Source organism: Ictalurus furcatus, chromosome 16, assembly GCF_023375685.1.
Source record: "Ictalurus furcatus strain D&B chromosome 16, Billie_1.0, whole genome shotgun sequence".
Taxonomy (NCBI): domain Eukaryota; kingdom Metazoa; phylum Chordata; class Actinopteri; order Siluriformes; family Ictaluridae; genus Ictalurus; species Ictalurus furcatus.
In genome coordinates, this window is record NC_071270.1 from 22,067,896 (window position 1) to 22,089,569 (window position 21,674).

The 21,674-nt window shown below is 38.2% G+C and overlaps 1 protein-coding gene across 1 annotated transcript; it reads left to right on the plus strand.

Moving 5' to 3' along the window:
- Nucleotides 1–510: 510 nt before the first annotated feature.
- On the plus strand, nucleotides 511–14,634 carry LOC128620719 (uncharacterized). Its single transcript, XM_053645961.1, has 11 exons — nucleotides 511–866; nucleotides 997–1,056; nucleotides 5,959–6,062; nucleotides 10,724–10,772; nucleotides 10,911–11,060; nucleotides 12,235–12,399; nucleotides 12,492–12,641; nucleotides 13,000–13,173; nucleotides 13,445–13,477; nucleotides 13,591–13,671; nucleotides 14,618–14,634. The coding sequence occupies exons 2-11, from the start codon at nucleotides 1,017–1,019 to the stop codon at nucleotides 14,632–14,634; spliced, it is 963 nt and encodes a 320-aa protein (XP_053501936.1). The 5' UTR covers nucleotides 511–866; nucleotides 997–1,016.
- Nucleotides 14,635–21,674: the final 7,040 nt, after the last annotated feature.

Sequence of the window (21,674 nt, forward strand, 5' to 3'; positions counted from 1 at the left end):
GAATAGTCATCACTGAAAATTTCATACTAATGACAGAACAGTAGTAACTCTTTGCACTGGTATAATTGGAATAAAATCTCGGTACATCCAGCCATTCGAAAATACTTAATTTTTTTCAGATACCACATCACACAACCCAATCAATGATTACATACACTACATACACTAATCTAAATTTAATTTGTAAAGATACCATAAGAAGCAGGATTCAACCAAGTCAACCATCAATGCAAAAAACAAACAAAAAATAAATTTAAAAAGTCAAAAATCTTAGCAAGTGAAAATATCTAGAATATATACAGATTTATATTTTTAATAATCTTATATTAACAAATATAAGATTATTCAGCCTGTTTTTAAGATGCTTTTAGACATTTCAAATATTACATTTTATAGGCAGATTGTTTTTTTTCCCCGCTTCTTTCTGGAAATATATATATATATACTGTACTTAAAATTAGAAAAACAAATCTGCCACTAGAAAAAGACTGTTTCAAACTTGAAATGATTATTATGTAAATAATTATGTAAAAATGTCTAGAAATTTGTTTTATTGTAATCTAGGATGACATAGGAAACTTTAGATACTTCTGACTGGACAGTATTTACGGTCATTTCACTTACTAAAAGGTAATTAGTTTGCTGTGATAATATAGGATTCTACTGGAGAAACAATAGAAACTTTTAATTGGCTGTGAAAATGTTTGTTAAAACAAAGGCAGAGCCATGGAGTAGTTCAGAAGGAATGCAGTACAGCATAACTATAGGTTCACCAGTGACATGGAATTTTCTGTTCCTTTCAAACAACATTTTAAACAAGTGATATGTTACTTTTATTGAGCCAGGAGGAAAGTTTTATTTAAGTGGTAAAAACTATTATTCTTTAATTCTGTGATTCTTTAATAGATTAATTTCCTTTTTTGAAGAAAGTAGAAGTTGTTCTAATGCTTTTGGATGTCTTCGGAATGTGCTCAGTAGCTCTTGTATTTTACACAGAGACACCAAAGAGACACCAGATGAAGTCCAAAATCTACCTGAGCATCATGGCTAATAAAGGTAAGTTACCTATTTTTAGAAATGCAACTTTACTAATAATTTAAAATTACATTTTGCTACAAAAGAACCATTTACATTTAAATGTGTTTGTTTGTGTAGAAGGAAACATGTCAGACTTGTTTGGATTATAATTACTTACTGGAAGCAAAAGGGTTGAGCTCTAACTTTTCGTTTGATCTTCTAATGGAATTAGATGAAATACTCTTGAGATATCAAGTCTATAGTTAATCTGATCAGGTGTATCACAATAAACATAGTTTTAGTCTGAACTGTCCATCTTTGTTTCCTTAATCTACTGCCGAGTTAAAGCTGTTTTTAAGCCTTGCATACATTATCTTATACAAACCCACTATCAAGAATTAGGACAGCTATGTCATGAATCCAAGGTGGAGACGGACATAAGTGCAGAATTTCTTTAATTAATAGCACAACCAAACACAAAACAGGAACTATGAATCAGCATCAAAACACTAAGGCTAAGAATAAACATAAAACAAATATCATAAACTCAGCAACATGCACAATGACAAACGTAAGACAAAGAATGCAGTGCAAACTGTGGCTATATACACACAGTGCTTGTTAACAAGAACGTGATTCAGGTGCAGGTGGTTATGTGACTGATGCAGTGGCTGCTGGGAACTGCAGTTCAGCGTATCTTCTCTGATTACATGACAAGCTAAATATGTAACAGGGTAATGCTCTTCATTTACCAACACAGAGTAGAAATAGTCATAATGATAATATGAGGAAATAAAAATAAAAATAAAAGAAGTAAAAAGACAACAGTGACTCTCCATACAAAAGCCTTGAGGAAATTTGTGCAAGAACAGTGAATACACTATATGACAAAATGTTTGTGGACACATGACCATCACATTCAGTTGTGTTTTTTGAACATCCCATTCCAGATTTAGTCTCCTTTTTGCTGTTATAATAACCTCCACTCTTCTGGGAAGGCTTTCCACTAGATTTGAGAGTGTGTGGCTGTGTGGATCTGTGATCATTCAGCTAAGAGGATTAGTGAGATCAGGCACTGATGTCAGGTGAGGATGCCTGGGGTGCACTCGGTGTTTCAGTGCATCCCAAAAGGTGTTCAGTGGGGTTGAGGTTGAATTCTTCCACTCCAACCTTGGCAAACCATGTCTTCAAGGAGCTCGCTTTGTGCACAGGGTCATTGTCATGCTGGAATATGGTCCCTTAGTTCCAGTGAAGGAAAATCTTAATGCACATCAAACAAAGACATTGTATACAATTGTGTGCTTCCAACTTTATGGCAACAGTTTGGGGAAGGACCACATATGGGTGTGATGGTCAGGTGCACCAAATTCTGGCCATATAGCGTATTTTTGGAAGAACTGTGAATGTTTTTGGAAGAACAGTGTTCATCGCTCCAGTACAGTTCAAGAGACTAGTAGAATCTCTACCAAGGCTCACTGCTGGCTGGTTCTGGTTTCTCCAGAACCTGGTGGCTCAACACCTTACTACACCACTGTATGGTGTTTTGTCTTTTAATTTATCACCAGACTGCATTTTGATGATGGTGGTGGAGAGTACTATGGTGTTTTTAATTCAGTTTTCAACTTGTTCTTCTCAACTTTTAGAGGGCGTGGTTGGGGCGGGGGTTTCTAGGAAGATCTGTGGAATGTCTGGCAAGCAGTGAAAAATGACAACAATGTGTGTGTGTGTGTGTGTGTGTGTGTGTGTGTGTGATAAGGTTTGTATTTGGTGTAGTAATTCTAGAACATAAAAGGATATAAAACATTAAAGTACGTGAAGCATGCCATCACCCAAGACCATACAATTTGTTGAGAAGTCAGGCCTTAGGTCCAAGTTATACTTCGTGTGAAATCATTTGAGCTGGATCCCCGCTAAGGTCTCTGTTTTAAAGACATAAGGTTCAGTAACTGCTGAATCTAGATGGTATTTCCAAATATGTTGCTGTTCCACTTGACTAGTATGTGTTAGGACAGGTAGGCCGCTGAACAAGTTTAAAAACAATGATATCTATCGAAAGCTGACAGGGAATACACACAAATCAGAATATGGTGTACTTAGGGCTGTGGGACTCAAGTCAGGTCTTGACATGTATTGACTTGGACCTGTCTCTGATTATTGGAATTTGTACTTGGACTTGTCTCAGTTGTGGGCAATGGTCTTACTAAATGTGGTTCTGGCCTTATTTTTTTTTTACATACACAAAGTTTGACAAGAAATAATTATTTATTTTTTGAAAACAGCCTAATCGTTAACATAATGCATGAATGAAGCAAACTAGTTGAAGTAAAGCTCTGGCCTCAAAAAGCATTTGATGGTTTTTGGTCTAACAAGTTTGTCTGGTTATAGAAATGATCCAAGCAGGCTTCTGTAGGCAGAAATAAACTCCAGTTTATTTGATCTCATTTTCATTCAGACTTGATCTCTACCCCCTTGGTCTTGACTTCATCTTGGCTAGTCCTGATCTTGGACTTGACAAATGCAGTCTTGACTACAGCCCTATGTATATTACAGTGCATCCGGAAAGTATTCACAGTGCTTCACTTTTTCCACATTTTGTTATGTTACAGCCTTATTGCAAAATGGATTAAATTCATTATTTTCCTCAAAATTCTACAAACAATACCCCATAATGACAACATGAAAGAAGTTTGTTTGAAATCTTTGCAAATTTATTAAAAATAAAAACCAAAAAACCACATGAACATAAGTATTCACAGCCTTTGCCATGACACTCAAAATTGAGCTCAGGTACATCCTGTTTCCACTGATCATCCTTGAGATGTTTCTACAACTTGATTGGAGTCCACCTGTGATAAATTCAGTTGATTGGACATGATTTGGAAAGGCACACACCTGTCTATATAAGGTCTCACAGTTAATGCATGTCAGAGCACAAACCAAGGCATGAAGTCCAAGGAATTGTCTGGAGACATCCGATACAGGATTGTATCGAGGCACAGATCTGGGGAAAGGTACAGAAACATGTCTGCAGCATTGAAGGTCCCAATGAGAACAGTGGCCTCCATCATCCCTAAATGGAAGAAGTGTGGAACCAGCAGGACTCTTCCTAGAGCTGGCCGCCCGGCCAAACTGAGCAATCGGGGGAGAAGGGCCTTAGTCAGGGAGGTGACCAAAAACCCGATGGTCACTCTGACAGAGCTCCAGTGTGTCTCTGTGGAGAGAGGAGAAACTTCCAGAAGAACAACCATCTCTGCAGCACTCCACCAATCAAGCCTGTATGGTAGAGTGGCCAACCGGAAGCCACTCCTCAGTAAAAGGCACATGACAGCCCACCTGGAGTTTGCCAAAAGGCACTTGAAGGACTCTCAGACTATTATGAAACAAAGATTGAACTCTTTGGCCTGAATGGCAAGCGTCATGTCTGGAGGAAACCAGGCACCAGTCATCACCTGGACAATATCATTCCTACAGTGAAGCAAGGTGGTGGCAGCATCATGCTGTGGGGATGTTTTTCAGTGGCAGGAACTGGGAGACTAGTCACGATCGAGGGAAAGATGAAAGCAGCAATGTACAGAGACATCCTTGATGAAAACCTGCTCCAGAGCGCTCTGGACCTCAGACTGGGGCGAAGGTTCATCTTCCAACAGGACAACGACCCTAAGCACACAACCAAGATAACAAAGGAGTGGCTACAGGACAACTCTGTGAATGTCTTTGAGTGGCCCAGCCAGAGCCCAGACTTGAACCCGACTGAACATCTCTGGAGAGATCTGAAAATCTGTGCACCGATGCTCCCCTTGTGCCAAGCTTGTAGCATCATTCTCAAAAAGACTTGAGGCTTTAATTGGTGCCAAAGGTGCTTCAACAAAGTATTGAGCAAAGGCTGTGAATACTTATGTAGAGTGTGCTTATGTCTATACATATTTATACTTCTTGTATATACTAAACACAAATGTTGTAATCTGTTAAATGTGCATATGTGTGCTGTATGTTTGGTTATATAATGTTGTTGCCCTGAGAAGCTTTTAACTCTACATGCATCATTATCTTTTTCTCAGAATCGTTTGGTAGAACTATACACAGTGAGTTGTTAGTCATGACTGGGAGTGGTAACCATAAAAAAACAGTTCCTTATTGATATTGTTTCAATGGTTGAACAATGGTCAATTTCAAGACCAGGATTAGCCGAAATCAAGTCAAGACAGTGTATTAAGTGACCTAAGTCATGATTGACTTCAAATGAAGGCGGGCTTGAGATCAAGACAAAACAACAACATCATTAAATCCTTTTCAAGGCCAATCTTTATAGTACTTTAATTAGTTGGCTTCATTTGTGTCTGGCACCACTGATTTGACCATTTTCTAGAAGAAGGAATCACTTCTTCACAACCTTTGCATATGTGGACAGAACAGACAACACAAACATTATTTACGAACTATGGGATGAAACCATATTTAGTCAGACCAATGCCTAGGACCAAGACAAGTCCCAGTACAAATTGGCATATGTTCATAGTATGATGTGCATAGTTTCAGTATTTCTCTCTCCCATTTACTGTTTGCTTACAAAAAAAAATGTTTTTAAGTCAGATGGTAAATTAATGACCTAAAGTTTGTTGAAACCCCCCTTCCTTGTAAATTCTCTTCTGTGGTTGGATAAAGAACCTATAAAAGGATTTAGTAGAAAACTATCCACATGAGCACCAAGAACTTTAGGCTACTGTTCACCATAATTCTCAGAAACAGTTGAGTTTCTTCAGCAGCAGAGTTACGTGCAGGAGATCAGCAAAAGATACATTTGGGACTCTGAATAAAGTCAAGCATAGAGATTCAGCTGTTCTCGAATAAAACATACACTCTCTTGGAATAATATTTGGTAAGTTTATGTGAAAATTACCCTGCTAGGCTACATTTTAAATTTTTTTAATCTTTGTTTTACAGGGAAAAGGCCAGAATGTTTCCTGAGATTTTTTGCCATCCTGCTCATTTATATGGAAGTGGTGAACTCACAAGGACTCCCTGAAATTTCAGACATAATTGCAGAGGTAATGTTTTTAAACTGAAATATGAGTTAAGAAGAAAACCAGGCACTATCAAAGATTCATCCATCCATCCTCAAACTCTTATCCGTTATCGGGTTGCGGGGGCAGCAGCTCCAGCAGGGGAGCCCAAACTTCCCTTTCCTGAGCCACATTAACCAGCTCTGACTGGGGGATCCCGAGGCGTTCCTAGGCCAGTGTGGCGATATAATATCTCCACCTGGTCCTGGGTCTTCCCCGAGGTCTCCTCCCAGCTGGACATGCCTGGAACACCTCCCTAGGGAGGCGCCCAGGGGGCATCCTTACCAGGTGCCCGAACCACCTCAACTGGCTCTATTCAACGCAAAGGAGCAGCGGCTCTACTCTGAGTTCCTCTCGGATAATCGAGCTTCTCACCCTATCTCTAAGGGAGAGGCCAGCCACCCTCCTGAGAAAACCCATTTCGGCTGCTTGTACCCGCGATCTAGTTCTTTCTGTCACTACCCAACCTTCATGACCATAGGTGAGGGTAGGAACGAAGATTGTCCGGTAGATCAAGAGCTTTGCCTTCTGGCTCAGCTCTCTTTTTGTCACAATGGTGCGGTAAAATGATTGCAATACTGCTCCCGCTTCTCCAATTCTTCAGCCAATCTCCTGCTCGCATGTCCCCTCACTCGTGAACAAGACCCCGAGGTACTTGAACTCCTTCACTTGGGTTAAGTACTCATTCCCCACCTGGAGTAGGCACTCCATTGGTTTCCTACTGAGAACCATGGCCTCAGATTTAGAGGTGCTAATCCTAATCCCAGCCACTTCACACTCAGCTGCGAACTAATGATGCCATCAGGACCACATCATCTGCAAAAAGCAGCGATGAGATCATCAGGTCGCCAAACCACAACCCCTCCCCACCATGACTACGCCTCGATATCCTGTCCATGAATATCACAAACAGGATTGGTGACAAAGTGCAGCCCTGGCGGAGACCAACCCCCACCTAGAACGAGTCCGACTTTTTGCCGAGCATCCGGACACAGCTCTTGCTTTGGGAGTACAGTGATTGGATAGCCCTAAGAAGGGAACCCCTCACCCCATACTCCCTCAGCACCTCCCACATTAAACCCCTGGGGACCCGGTCATATGCCTTCTCCAAATCCACAAAACACATGTAGACCGGATGGGCATACTCCCAGGCCCCCTCCAAGATCCTTGCGAGAGTAAAGAGCTGGTGCGTTGTTCCACAACCAGGACGGAATCCGCATTGTTCCTCTTCAATCCGAGGTTCGACTATTGGCCGAACCCTCCATTCCAGCACCCTGAAGTAGACTTTACCAGGGGGGCTGAGAAGTGTGATACCCCTATAGTTGGCGCACACTCTCTGGTCCCCCTTTTTGAACAGGGGAACCACCACCCCGGTCTGCCACTCCTTGGGCACTGTCCCTGACTTCCACGCAATGTTAAAGAGGCGTGTCATCCAAGACATCCCCTCCACACCCAGAGCTTTCAGCATTTCTGGACGGATCTCATCAATCCCTGGGGCTTTGCCTCTGTGTAGTTGTTTGACTACCTCAGTGACCTCCAACAGGGAAATTGACGATGATCCCCCATCATCCTCCACCTCTGCCTCTACCATAGAGGGAGTGTTAGTCAGATTCAGGAGTTCCTCAAAGTGTTCCTTCCACCGTGCAATTACTTCCTCAGTTGAGGTCAACAACGTCCCATCCTTACTGTACACAGCTTGGATGGTTCCCCATTTCCCACTCCTGGGGTGGCGGATGGTTTTCCAGAAACACCTTGGTGCCAACCGAAAGTCCTTCTCCATGTCCTCTCCAAACTTCTCCCACACCCGCTGCTTTGCCTCTTTCACAGCAGAGGCTGCAGCCTTTCGGGCCTGTCGGTACCTTGCAACTGCCTCCGGAGTCCTCGGGATAACACATCCTGGAAGGCCTCCTTCTTCAGTCGGATGGCTTCCCTGACCACCGGTGTCCACCACGATGTTCGAGGGTTACCGCCCCTTGAGGCACCTAAGACCTTGAGACCACAGCTCTCCACCGCAGCTTCAGCAATGGAGGCTTTGAACATTGCCCACTGAAGTTCAATGCCCCCAACCTCCACAGGGGTGCCAGAAAAACTCCGCCGGAGGTGTGAGTTGAAGATCTCGCGGACAGGGGCCTCCTCCAGACGTTCCCAGTTCACCCACACTACCCGTTTGGGCTTTCCAGGTCTGTCCAGAATCTTCCCCCACCCTTGACCCAACTCACCACCAGATGGTGCTCAGTTAACAGCTCTGCCCCTCTCTCCCGAGTGTCCAGAACATGTGGCCTCAGATCAGATGATACGATTACAAAATCGATCATTGACCTTCAGCCTAGGGTGCTCTGGTACCACATACACTTATGAGCCTCCTTATGTTCAAACATGGTATTCGTTATAGACAATCCATGACTAGCACAGAAGTCCAACAACAAACGCCTGCTCGGGTTTAGATCAGGGAGGCCATTCCTCCCAATCACGCCTCTCCAGGTATCTCCATCATTGCCCACGTGCGCGTTGAAGTCTCCTAGCAGAACTATGGAGTCCCCTACTGGTGCCCTATACAGGACTCCATGCAGGGTCTCCAAGAAGGCCGAGTACTCTGAACTGGTGTTCGGTGCATATACACAGACAACAGTCAGAGTTTCCCCCCCCACAACCCTTAGGCATAAGGAGGCGACCCTCTCGTCCACCGGTGTAAACTCCAACGTAACGGCGCTCAACCGGGGACTTGTGAGTATCCCCAAACCCGCCCGGCACCTCACATCCTGGTCAACTCCAGAGTAGAATAGAGTCCATCCTCTATCCAGGAGTACGGTACCGAGACTGTGCGTTGAGGTAAGCCCCACCAGACCTAACTGGTAGCGCTCCACCTCCCGCACAAGTTCCAGTTCCTTCCCCCACAGAGAGGTGACGTTCCACGTCCCCAGAGCCAGCCTCTGCCGCCCGAGTGTGGTCCGTCAAGGCCCCTGACCTTCACTGCCACCCATGTAGCAGTGCACCCGACCCCCATGGTTCACCCCATGAGTGGTGGGTCCATAGGATGGAGAGGGGGGTGCCACGTTGCTTTTTTGGGCTTTGCCCGGCTGGGCTCCGTGGCAAACCCAGCCACCAGGCGCTCGCTGTCAGGCCCTCCCTCTGGGCCCGGCTCCAGACGGGGGCCCCGGGCTTCCTCCAGGCAGGGTAACTCCTCCTCCCTTTGTTTTCTTCATGAGCTTGTCTTTGAACCATTCTTAGTCTGGCCCCTCCCCTGAGACCACTTTGCCTTGAGAGACCCTACCAGGAGCACAAGGCTTCAGACAACACAGCCCTCAGGTTCGTAGGGACACACAAACCTCTCCAGCACAGTAAGGTGACGGTTCCCGGAGAGGAACTGATATCAAAGATTTCTAAATGTAAATGAATTTGCCTAAAGACAATAGTGTCTAAATTACCAGTAGATTTGAAGAATGACTTGATTAATAATTCTGTACAAACAAATACATATTTGTGTGTGGCTTGGCTCAGGTGGTAGAGCGGGTTGTCCACTAATCGTAGGGTTGGCCGTTTGATTCCCGGCCCACATGACTCTACATGCTGAAGTGTCCTTGGGCAAGACACTGAACCTCAAGTTGCTATCAATGGCAAGCTAGCACCTTGCAGGACACCTCTGCTACCATTGCTGTGTGTATGATGGAGTGAGTGAGAAACAATGTAAAGTGCTTTGTAGAACCGCTAAGGTTAAAAAGCGCTATATAAGTGCTGATCTTTTACATATTTACACTCTGGAAGTACTCCGGATTCCATGTACAAAATGTCATTTTGAAGATAAAGTATGAACTCAGGAACGACCAGGATTTACAACCAAGTACTAAAAAGAATTTTATATATGATATATGACTGGGGGGGGGAGGGGTGGCTTAGCGATTAGCACGTTTGCCTCACACCTCCAGAGTTGAGTCGATTCCCACCACCGCCCTGTGTGTGCATGGATTGCATGTTCTCTCTGCTTCAGGGGTTTCCTCCGGGTATTCCGGTTTCCTCCCCAGTCCAAAGATATGCAGTGTAGGTAGATTGACATTTCTAAAGTGTCCACAGTGTGTGAGTTTGCGTGTGTGATTGTGCCCTGCGATGGGTTGGCACCCTGTCCAGGGTGTCTCGTGCCCCGAGTTCCCTGGGATTGGCTCCAGGCTCCATGCAACCCTGTGTAGGATAAGTGGTACAGACAATGGATGGATGGATGACTATTGTCAATCCAAATACTATCCACATTAAACAGGGAAATAAAAATACATAAATGTTCAAGCTTAATAATTCAACAGTTAAGTAAGTTGCTCTGGATAAGGTCATCTGCCAAATGGCATAAATGTAAATGTAAATAAAGAATGTTGAAACATATGATATGGTTTGCATTGTCGGTATTGCTATTACTAGAAGTAAAGGCTTTGTAATAAACATATATAAACTGATGACAATGTTTAAATTTCTTTCAAATTCCTGACACTTCTTTAACTGAATTCTTTGTAATATTGAATTTCAGTAATAAGTAATGGTAAATTTCAGGTTTTTACAGCAATAAAGACTACAAATCGTATATGTGATAAACATAAACATTATTATTACTGTAACCAATATTATGCAACTTTGCCTAATTAATTTTTCCCCTCAAAATTCAGTTTAGCTACACAGATGGAGAAATGAATCACTTAAGGGAAAAACGATCTGGTAAATAAAAATCCATTAAAAAAAAAATCCTGCTATATGAATTTTAAAGCAATTCTATATATTATATTTATATCTATGTCTGTTTTTTTCTTTTCATACCCGTCACCTAAATGACCAAAATTACATTTTCATTTCCAGTGAACACGGATATACTAGAATACATTGTAATCATAGAGGTGAATGTGTCACAGGCGATTTTATTTGAGCAAATCAAATCATCATTGGAGTCCATCAGTAGTTTCCAAATAGACAACACCACAGAAATCGAAAGCGTGAACATTACAACAGGTAAGCTCTGTTCGAAAACAACAACCACCACATGTTATTATTATTTTTCAATGTAGGTTCTTGATTATAAATGTATCTAAATCTAAGCTACTGTATTTGCTTGACACTATGGGAATTGCATCAGATGTGATGGAAGGATCACTAGCCCCAGCTGGGTTTACATTGTATGATATTCTGCCGTATAAAATCGCACATCTGGTTGCACTGATATCATGCAGAACGTTACTTTGACATACAGTATGTGTTTTGTTAGCACAGTTTAAAATAGGTCCTAAGCCAAAATGGAATATAGTAACCTGGTCATATAGCATGTTTTCAGTGACAGGTTGGAAGAACCTGTAAACGTTTAATGACACAATGTAAAGTCTCCAAAGATTCTCTAACAGCTAAAGGGTGAGACGTTCAGCAATTAAATAACCTGTCAGACCACAAATGATGTAATACGTGGTAAAATGCAGCTTGTGTGAGAGTTTCGCTTCACACAGGAATTAGAAAGTTAAATTTATACTTCAGTGGAAGAGATACAAATTGGTCAGTGCAACCCTAGTGCTTTCTCTCTCTTGAAATTAATAAGACAAAAAAAAAAAGTAGTTCAACACGTTACCCAGAAACTGCATAGTGCAAAATCTCTGTCTTGAAGACGTTCAAAGAACCGACACTCGAGACTTCTTATATGTTTTCTTACAGAAAGTTTGACCAAATAAATGATTACTGTCTATGTTTCTCGCTTTACACCCGGTGGTCCAGGGATAGACCTTGGATATTAAATTATCTGTTTATTATTAACATTCAATTATGTGGAATGCCTGCTATACAAGTCCCTGTGAAAGAGCTGTTACTGTAGTAACCACAACATATCTGAATAAGTGGATTAATAATTTATGTTCCAGTCAGAACTATTGTCAGAGCTGCAGTGCAAAACTCAAAAAAGTAACTGTAAAAAAAAGTACTGTAAAAGTAACAGTCAAAGACTAAAAGGCATGGATATCCAAATAAAGGGTAAGCCTACAGAGTAATCTAAAGCCAAGGCAAGGGTCAAAGCACAGTAAATACGGGCTCGATACTAACATGGGTGCTGAGGCTGGCAAGACTTCATAATGAGGCCATGCATGCATGCATAATTACATATTCAAGTTTAGTCCTAATCTTTTCTTTAAAATTCTCTTTTCCTCAGTGTGTCACCCAAATGGTTCTGAATATCAGTGCATTTGTGAGGATCAGTATTTTTGGTCATTTAATAACTGCATTGTGCATAATGCCTGCAATGACCTATATGAAGGAGTATGTACCTGTATCGATGTCTTTCCCAGTGATGGACAGATGTGTGTGACAACAAGTGGTAAGAGAAAAATTGTATATAAGTATATAAACCATAAAATAAATACCTAAAATAGCATTTCTTGTATTCACATGCCTATTGTCTTTTTGTAGAACTACCATTATTTGATATTCTGGTTGAAATTGAGCTGAATACCACAAGCACAACAATGCTCGATGAACTGAGAAACCGTTTTGCAGAAATCAGTTTCCCAATTACATTTGGTCATGCAGCAGAAATTACAGATGTGGCCATTACAACAGGTAGGAGTTAGGCTGTGTATAAAAAAAATTCCTATTAACAATATAGTGCAATATTTTTGGGGTGAGCTAATCTTGAAATTGTGACAAAAGACATTGGAGAATATCCAGTGCACGCTTTTAAATGCCAAATGAACCATGATGAAGTAGGATTCAAATAATGTAGCCTGATATTATAGAGTGAGGAGGGAATTTTTGTGAACTATAAAGAGTGAAATGGCTTTGATGCTAACGATTTTAAAGTCTGTTTTGCGGACACATCTATAACATGTCATCAGTGTTTTGTAATGAATATGGGTATTGAAATCACAAAATCTTAGAAACAGACAAAAAAATGAATAAATCTTCTTACATTCCACAGTGTGCAGTTTGAATGGTACTGAATATCAGTGCACGTGTGAGGATCAGTACTTATGGCCATGTGAAAAGTGCACAGTATATGGGTCTTGTAATAATGTCACCAATTCCTCATGTGACTGCATCAACGCTCTTCCAAATGATGGACACTTCTGCCAACCAATCAATGAGCTGATGAGTATGTATTATATATAACACAAAAAACAAGAATGTCTGACTGATGTTCATTTATTACTTTATTACTATACAATGATAGCTATTAACTGTCAAATGCATGGTACTTCTAGAAGTTTTGTTTTATAGAACTGGATAGTTTAATGCTCTAGATATTTAAGTCTACTCATATCTCAACAGACATCAGTTTGAAGCTAAAGTTCTCATTATGAAGTAAAGAGTTGGTGAACATATTTATTAGTACTTTTTAATTATGGTAATGCTTTACTTTACAGATAACTCTACATGTCCAACTGGACCACCCCCAGGTAAAACTACCCCAATAACTAACCAAAGATGTGAAGATTCTCACCAGTGTTACTTTACTTCCGTATAATGATGTAGTAAATTTATATGGAATTTCTTTTCATTTTTCTCTCAGCTGAATACCTAATTGAGATTGAAATTAGCGCAGTGGATGTAACAGTCTTGAATGAACTGAGGAACATTTTGAAGACACTCAGTTTATCTACAATAAATAGTAACATCAATATCACTGAAATTAACATCACTACAGGTAACTGACCTTTCAGTTTCTGCTGAGTCTTGCAGTCACAATGTGTCAGAGATTATATGATCCAACCTCCAATAAAGTCATACACAGCATTTCAGAGATTGCTTTCATATGAAATTTAATGACATTAACCACAAATATTTACTTGAAATTTTTATAAAAAGAGGGGTTAATCCCCTGATAACCACTTCTTTCAAGTTAATGTCTGTTTACACAATATCTCAGAAGGCATCAAATAAATTGTATTTAAATATAATTTAAACCTATATAAAAAAAACCATTCTTAAAATCACAGCATTGTTCTAAGAAATCCTCACCTCATCATGATTTTCTGTTCCACAGTGTGCAGTTTGAATGGTACTGAATATCAGTGCAGGTGTGAGGATCAGTATTTCTGGCCATGTGAAAAGTGCAAACTATATGGGTCTTGTAATTATGTCACCAATTCCTCTTGTGACTGCATCAACGCTCTTCCATATGATGGACACTTCTGCCAACCAATCAATGATCTAACGAGTATGTATGATATGCAACACGAATAATAATTATTTAAGAATAATACCCTTTCAGTACTTCATTAACATATAATTGTCACTTTTAAATGGCAAATGTGTCCGCCGCCCTGGCAACATTGATATCTCACATGTTCAATCCAATAAGAAAAACTGACCCAATTACAAAAAAAACCCACAACAGTGCCGAATGAAAGAAATAGCACAAACGCTCTAGATATTTAACTTCATAAACACTCAAACATGTTTGATGATAAATACTCTTATGACAAAGTTTTCTAAGTTACAGTGGGTTAAATAAACTGTATTTATTAGTCCATTTTTTAATCATGGCATTTTGCTCTTTACAGATAACTCTATATGTCCACCTGACCTACCCCCAGGTAAACTACCTCAATAACTACCACAAGATGTGCAATTTCTGACCAGCGTTACTTTACTTCCATGCTGTATAATCATATAGTAAATTTTAGTGGAATTTCTTTTCACCATTCCTTCAGGTGAATATCTGATTGAGATTGAGATTGATGCAATAGATGTAACAATCCTGAATCAACTGAGGGACATTTTACAGACACACAGTTTACCTACAATAAATAGTGACATCAGTGTCACTGACGTTAACATCACTACAGGTAACTGACCTTTCAGTTTCTGAGAATCTCACACTCACAATGTGTCAGAGATTATACGATCCAAATCCAGTAAAGTCATACACAGCATTTCAGAGATTGCTTTCATATGAAATTTAATGACATTAACCACAAATATTTACTTGAAATTTTTATAAAAAGAGGGGTTAATCCCCTGATAACCACTTCTTTCCAATTAATGTCTGTTTACACAATATCTCAGAAGGAATCAAATGCATTGTATTTAAAGATAATTTAAACCTATATATGAAAAACCATTCTTAAAATCACAGCATTGTTCTAAGAAATCCTCACCTCATCATGATTTTCTGTTCCACAGTGTGCAGTTTGAATGGTACTGAATATCAGTGCAGGTGTGAGGATCAGTATTTCTGGCCATGTGAAAAGTGTAAACTATATGGGTCTTGTGGTAACATCACCAATTCCTCATGTGGCTGCATCAACATAATTCCATATGATGGACACTTCTGCCAACCAATCAGTGAGCTGATGAGTATGTATGATATGTAACATGAATAATAATCATTTAAGACTGATGCCCTTTCAATACTTCATTATGATATTTTGTATATAATTCATAATTGTCACTTTTAAATGGCAAATGTGTCCGCCGCCCTGGCAAAATTGATATTTCACATGTTCAATCCAATAAGAAAAACTGACCCAATTACAAAAAAAGAAAAACAACAACAAAAAAAAACACCACACACACTATAGTTCCGAATGAAAGAAATAGCACACATGCTCTAGATATTTAACTTCAGAAGCACTCAAACACATTAAGCACACAAACATGTTTGATGATAAATACTCTTATGACAAAGTTTTCTAAGTTACAGTAGGTTAAATAAACTGTATTTATTAGTCCATTTTTTTAATCGTGGCATTTTGCTCTTTACAGATAACTCTATATGTCCACCTGACCTACCCCCAGGTAAACTACCTCAATAACTACCACAAGATGTGCAATTTCTGACCAGCGTTACTTTACTTCCATGCTGTATAATCATATAGTAAATTTTAGTGGAATTTCTTTTCACCGTTCCCTCAGGTGAATATCTGATTGAGATTGAGATTGATGCAATAGATGTAACAATCCTGAATCAACTGAGGGACATTTTACAGACACACAGTTTACCTACAATAAATAGTGACATCAGTGTCACTGACGTTAACATCACTACAGGTAACTGACCTTTCAGTTTCTGATGAATCTCACACTCACAATGTGTCAGAGATTATACGATCCAAATCCAGTAAAGTCATACACAGCATTTCAGAGATTGCTTTCATATGAAATTTAATGACATTAACCACAAATATTTACTTGAAATTTTTATAAAAAGAGGGGTTGATCCTCTGATAACCATTTCTTTCAAGTTAATGTCTGTTTACACAATATCTCAGAAGGCATCAAATAAATTGTATTTAAATATAATTTAAACCTATATAAAAAAAACCATTCTTAAAATCACAGCATTGTTCTAAGAAATCCTCACCTCATCATGATTTTCTGTTCCACAGTGTGCAGTTTGAATGGTACTGAATATCAGTGCAGGTGTGAGGATCAGTATTTCTGGCCATGTGAAAAGTGCAAACTATATGGGTCTTGTGGTTACGTCACCAATTCCTCTTGTGGCTGCATCAACGCTCTTCCATATGATGGACACTTCTGCCAACCAATCAGTGAGCTGACGAGTATGTATGATATGTAACACAAAAAAATAAGCAAGCCTGATTGAAGATCATTTATTACTTTATTAGTAAACAATGATAGCTATTATCTGGCAAATTCATGGTACTCATAGAAGTTTTGTTTGATAGATATTCAGATGCTTTAGATATTTAACTCTACTTCATATCTCAACAAACAACATGTTTGAAGCTAAAGTTCTTACGATAATTCTTTCTACGTAAAGAGTTGTTGGAACTATTTATTAGTACTTTTATTGACGGCACTGCTTTATTTCATAGATAACTCTACATGTCCAATGGAAACACGCACAGGTAAAACTACCCCAATAACTACCATAAGACATGCAACTTCTGACTAGTGTTACTTATTATTATTATTATTAATATTATTATTATTGTTGTTGTTGTTCTTGTTGTTGTTAATTTTTTCCCCATTTGATTATGTAATACATTTATGTGGAATTTCTTTTCATTTTTCTCTCAGCTGAATACCTAATTGAGATTGAAATTAGCGCAGTGGATGTAACAGTCTTGAATCAACTGAGGAACATTTTGAAGACACTCAGTTTACCTACAATAAATAGTAACATCAATATCACTGAAATTAACATCACTACAGGTAACTGACCTTTCAGTTTCTGCTGAGTCTCGCAGTCACAATGTGTCAGAGATTATATGATCCAACCTCCAATAAAGTCATACACAGCATTTCAGAAATGGCTTTCATGTGATCTGCAATGAACTTAACCTGAAATATTTACTGGAAATTTCATGCAATGAGTGTAAGAGCCATTTATGGCTTTCTTTAAGTTTGTTTAATTTTTGACCACTGGGAGGCGTCCTAAGAAATAAAACATGCTGTAAAGTTCTAGACAGAAACAGGTGTGGAGTTGATGAGGAAGTGAAAAGTGCTTAGACAGGAAAACATGTGAAAGTGTAACGCGTATGCCAGTGGGAATTTAGAAATTAGAAAATGTTTGTGTTTATTTATTGACTTTGCAGTATGTAATTTCTGCTCACAAACCCAATGCCCAGACAATAAATAGACTGTCATATCCCAAACTACCAAAGGTATGTAATTTGTGGTTATTGAGGGAAGTTCTGCTTGTGGACAAGGTAACATTCTGTAGCCACCAACTCACCACAGTGACTTATTGTTTTGTAAAAATGTCACGACATTAAGTCAAAATACTTTTGACTTCCTTGCCAAATACATGTGCCACTTCCTGTCTAGAACCTAAAATTTATTTAGTTATTTATTAGGCTGACACCCAGTTTCACAATATTAAACAAATGCAAAGAAAGCCAAAAATAGGTCATACAATGAGGTAAACCCACATGTTATATTTAGATTACTGATAACCATTTTTTAAATTAATAGCTACTCACACAATATCTAAAAACAATCAAATAAATTGTATTTATTTTCATTTAGATTAATCTAATATATATATATATATATATATATATATATATATATATATATATATATATATATATATATATATATATATATATATATATTTACTTTTTTTTTTTTTTTAAATGACAGCACTGTTTTAACAAATCCTCACCTCATCATGATGTTTTTTCTGTTCCACAGTGTGCAGTTTGAATGGTACTGAATATCAGTGCAGGTGTGAGGATCAGTATTTCTGGCCATGTGAAAAGTGCAAACTATATGGGTCTTGTAATTTTGTCACCAATTCCTCTTGTGGCTGCATCAACGCTCTTCCATATGATGGACACTTCTGCCAACCAATCAGTGAGCTGACGAGTATGTATGATATGTAACACAAACAAATAAGCAAGCCTGATTGAAGATCATTTATTACTTTATTAGTAAACAATGATAGCTATTATCTGGCAAATTCATGGTACTCATAGAAGTTTTGTTTGATAGATATTCAGATGCTTTAGATATTTAACTTTACTCCATATCTCACCAAACAACATGTTTGAAGCTAAAGCTCTTATGATAATTCTTTCTACGTAAAGAGTTGTTGGAACTATTTATTAGTACTTTTATTGACGGCACTGCTTTATTTCATAGATAACTCTACATGTCCAATGGAAACACGCACAGGTAAAACTACCCCAATAACTACCATAAGACGTGCAACTTCTGACTAGTGTTACTTATTATTATTATTATTATTATTATTATTATTATTATTATTATTGTTGTTGTTGTTGCTGTTGTTGTTCTTCTTGTTGTTGTTGTTAATTTTTCCCCCATTTGATTATGTAATACATTTATGTGGAATTTCTTTTCATTTTTCTCTCAGCTGAATACCTAATTGAGATTGAAATTAGCGCAGTGGATGTAACAGTCTTGAATCAACTGAGGAACATTTTGAAGACACTCAGTTTACCTACAATAAATAGTAACATCAATATCACTGAAATTAACATCACTACAGGTAACTGACCTTTCAGTTTCTGCTGAGTCTCGCAGTCACAATGTGTCAGAGATTATACGATCCAACCTCCAATAAAGTCATACACAGCATTTCAGAGATTGCTTTCATATGAAATTTAATGACATTAACCACAAATATTTACTTGAAATTTTTATAAAAAGAGGGGTTGATCCTCTGATAACCATTTCTTTCAAGTTAATGTCTGTTTACACAATATCTCAGAAGGCATCAAATAAATTGTATTTAAATATAATTTAAACCTATATAAAAAAACATTCTTAAAATCACAGCATTGTTCTAAGAAATCCTCACCTCATCATGATTTTCTGTTCCACAGTGTGCAGTTTGAATGGTACTGAATATCAGTGCAGGTGTGAGGATCAGTATTTCTGGCCATGTGAAAAGTGCAAACTATATGGGTCTTGTGGTTACGTCACCAATTCCTCTTGTGGCTGCATCAACGCTCTTCCATATGATGGACACTTCTGCCAACCAATCAGTGAGCTGACGAGTATGTATGATATGTAACACAAAAAAATAAGCAAGCCTGATTGAAGATCATTTATTACTTTATTAGTAAACAATGATAGCTATTATCTGGCAAATTCATGGTACTCATAGAAGTTTTGTTTGATAGATATTCAGATGCTTTAGATATTTAACTCTACTTCATATCTCAACAAACAACATGTTTGAAGCTAAAGTTCTTACGATAATTCTTTCTACGTAAAGAGTTGTTGGAACTATTTATTAGTACTTTTATTGACGGCACTGCTTTATTTCATAGATAACTCTACATGTCCAATGGAAACACGCACAGGTAAAACTACCCCAATAACTACCATAAGACATGCAACTTCTGACTAGTGTTACTTATTATTATTATTATTAATATTATTATTATTGTTGTTGTTGTTCTTGTTGTTGTTAATTTTTTCCCCATTTGATTATGTAATACATTTATGTGGAATTTCTTTTCATTTTTCTCTCAGCTGAATACCTAATTGAGATTGAAATTAGCGCAGTGGATGTAACAGTCTTGAATCAACTGAGGAACATTTTGAAGACACTCAGTTTACCTACAATAAATAGTAACATCAATATCACTGAAATTAACATCACTACAGGTAACTGACCTTTCAGTTTCTGCTGAGTCTCGCAGTCACAATGTGTCAGAGATTATATGATCCAACCTCCAATAAAGTCATACACAGCATTTCAGAAATGGCTTTCATGTGATCTGCAATGAACTTAACCTGAAATATTTACTGGAAATTTTATGCAATGAGTGTAAGAGCCATTTATGGCTTTCTTTAAGTTTGTTTAATTTTTGACCACTGGGAGGCGTCCTAAGAAATAAAACATGCTGTAAAGTTCTAGACAGAAACAGGTGTGGAGTTGATGAGGAAGTGAAAAGTGCTTAGACAGGAAAACATGTGAAAGTGTAACGCGTATGCCAGTGGGAATTTAGAAATTAGAAAATGTTTGTGTTTATTTATTGACTTTGCAGTATGTAATTTCTGCTCACAAACCCAATGCCCAGACAATAAATAGACTGTCATATCCCAAACTACCAAAGGTATGTAATTTGTGGTTATTGAGGGAAGTTCTGCTTGTGGACAAGGTAACATTCTGTAGCCACCAACTCACCACAGTGACTTATTGTTTTGTAAAAATGTCACGACATTAAGTCAAAATACTTTTGACTTCCTTGCCAAATACATGTGCCACTTCCTGTCTAGAACCTAAAATTTATTTAGTTATTTATTAGGCTGACACCCAGTTTCACAATATTAAACAAATGCAAAGAAAGCCAAAAATAGGTCATACAATGAGGTAAACCCACATGTTATATTTAGATTACTGATAACCATTTTTTAAATTAATAGCTACTCACACAATATCTAAAAACAATCAAATAAATTGTATTTATTTTCATTTAGATTAATCTAATATATATATATATATATATATATATATATATATATATATATATATATATATATATATATATATATATATATATATATTTACTTTTTTTTTTTTTTAAATGACAGCACTGTTTTAACAAATCCTCACCTCATCATGATGTTTTTTCTGTTCCACAGTGTGCAGTTTGAATGGTACTGAATATCAGTGCAGGTGTGAGGATCAGTATTTCTGGCCATGTGAAAAGTGCAAACTATATGGGTCTTGTAATTTTGTCACCAATTCCTCTTGTGGCTGCATCAACGCTCTTCCATATGATGGACACTTCTGCCAACCAATCAGTGAGCTGACGAGTATGTATGATATGTAACACAAACAAATAAGCAAGCCTGATTGAAGATCATTTATTACTTTATTAGTAAACAATGATAGCTATTATCTGGCAAATTCATGGTACTCATAGAAGTTTTGTTTGATAGATATTCAGATGCTTTAGATATTTAACTTTACTCCATATCTCACCAAACAACATGTTTGAAGCTAAAGCTCTTATGATAATTCTTTCTACGTAAAGAGTTGTTGGAACTATTTATTAGTACTTTTATTGACGGCACTGCTTTATTTCATAGATAACTCTACATGTCCAATGGAAACACGCACAGGTAAAACTACCCCAATAACTACCATAAGACGTGCAACTTCTGACTAGTGTTACTTATTATTATTATTATTATTATTAT

What these genes read in the sequence shown, in the direction of transcription:
- LOC128620719 (XM_053645961.1), top strand. Translation starts at nt 1,017, where the DNA reads ATGAAGTCCAAAATCTACCTGAGCATCATGGCTAATAAAG. An exon ending in CTTAAGGGAAAAACGATCTG is followed by an intron (nt 10,773 to 10,910) that starts GTAAATAAAAAT and finishes TTTCATTTCCAG; the next exon opens with TGAACACGGATATACTAGAA. An exon ending in ACCAATCAATGAGCTGATGA is followed by an intron (nt 13,174 to 13,444) that starts GTATGTATTATA and finishes TTTACTTTACAG; the next exon opens with ATAACTCTACATGTCCAACT.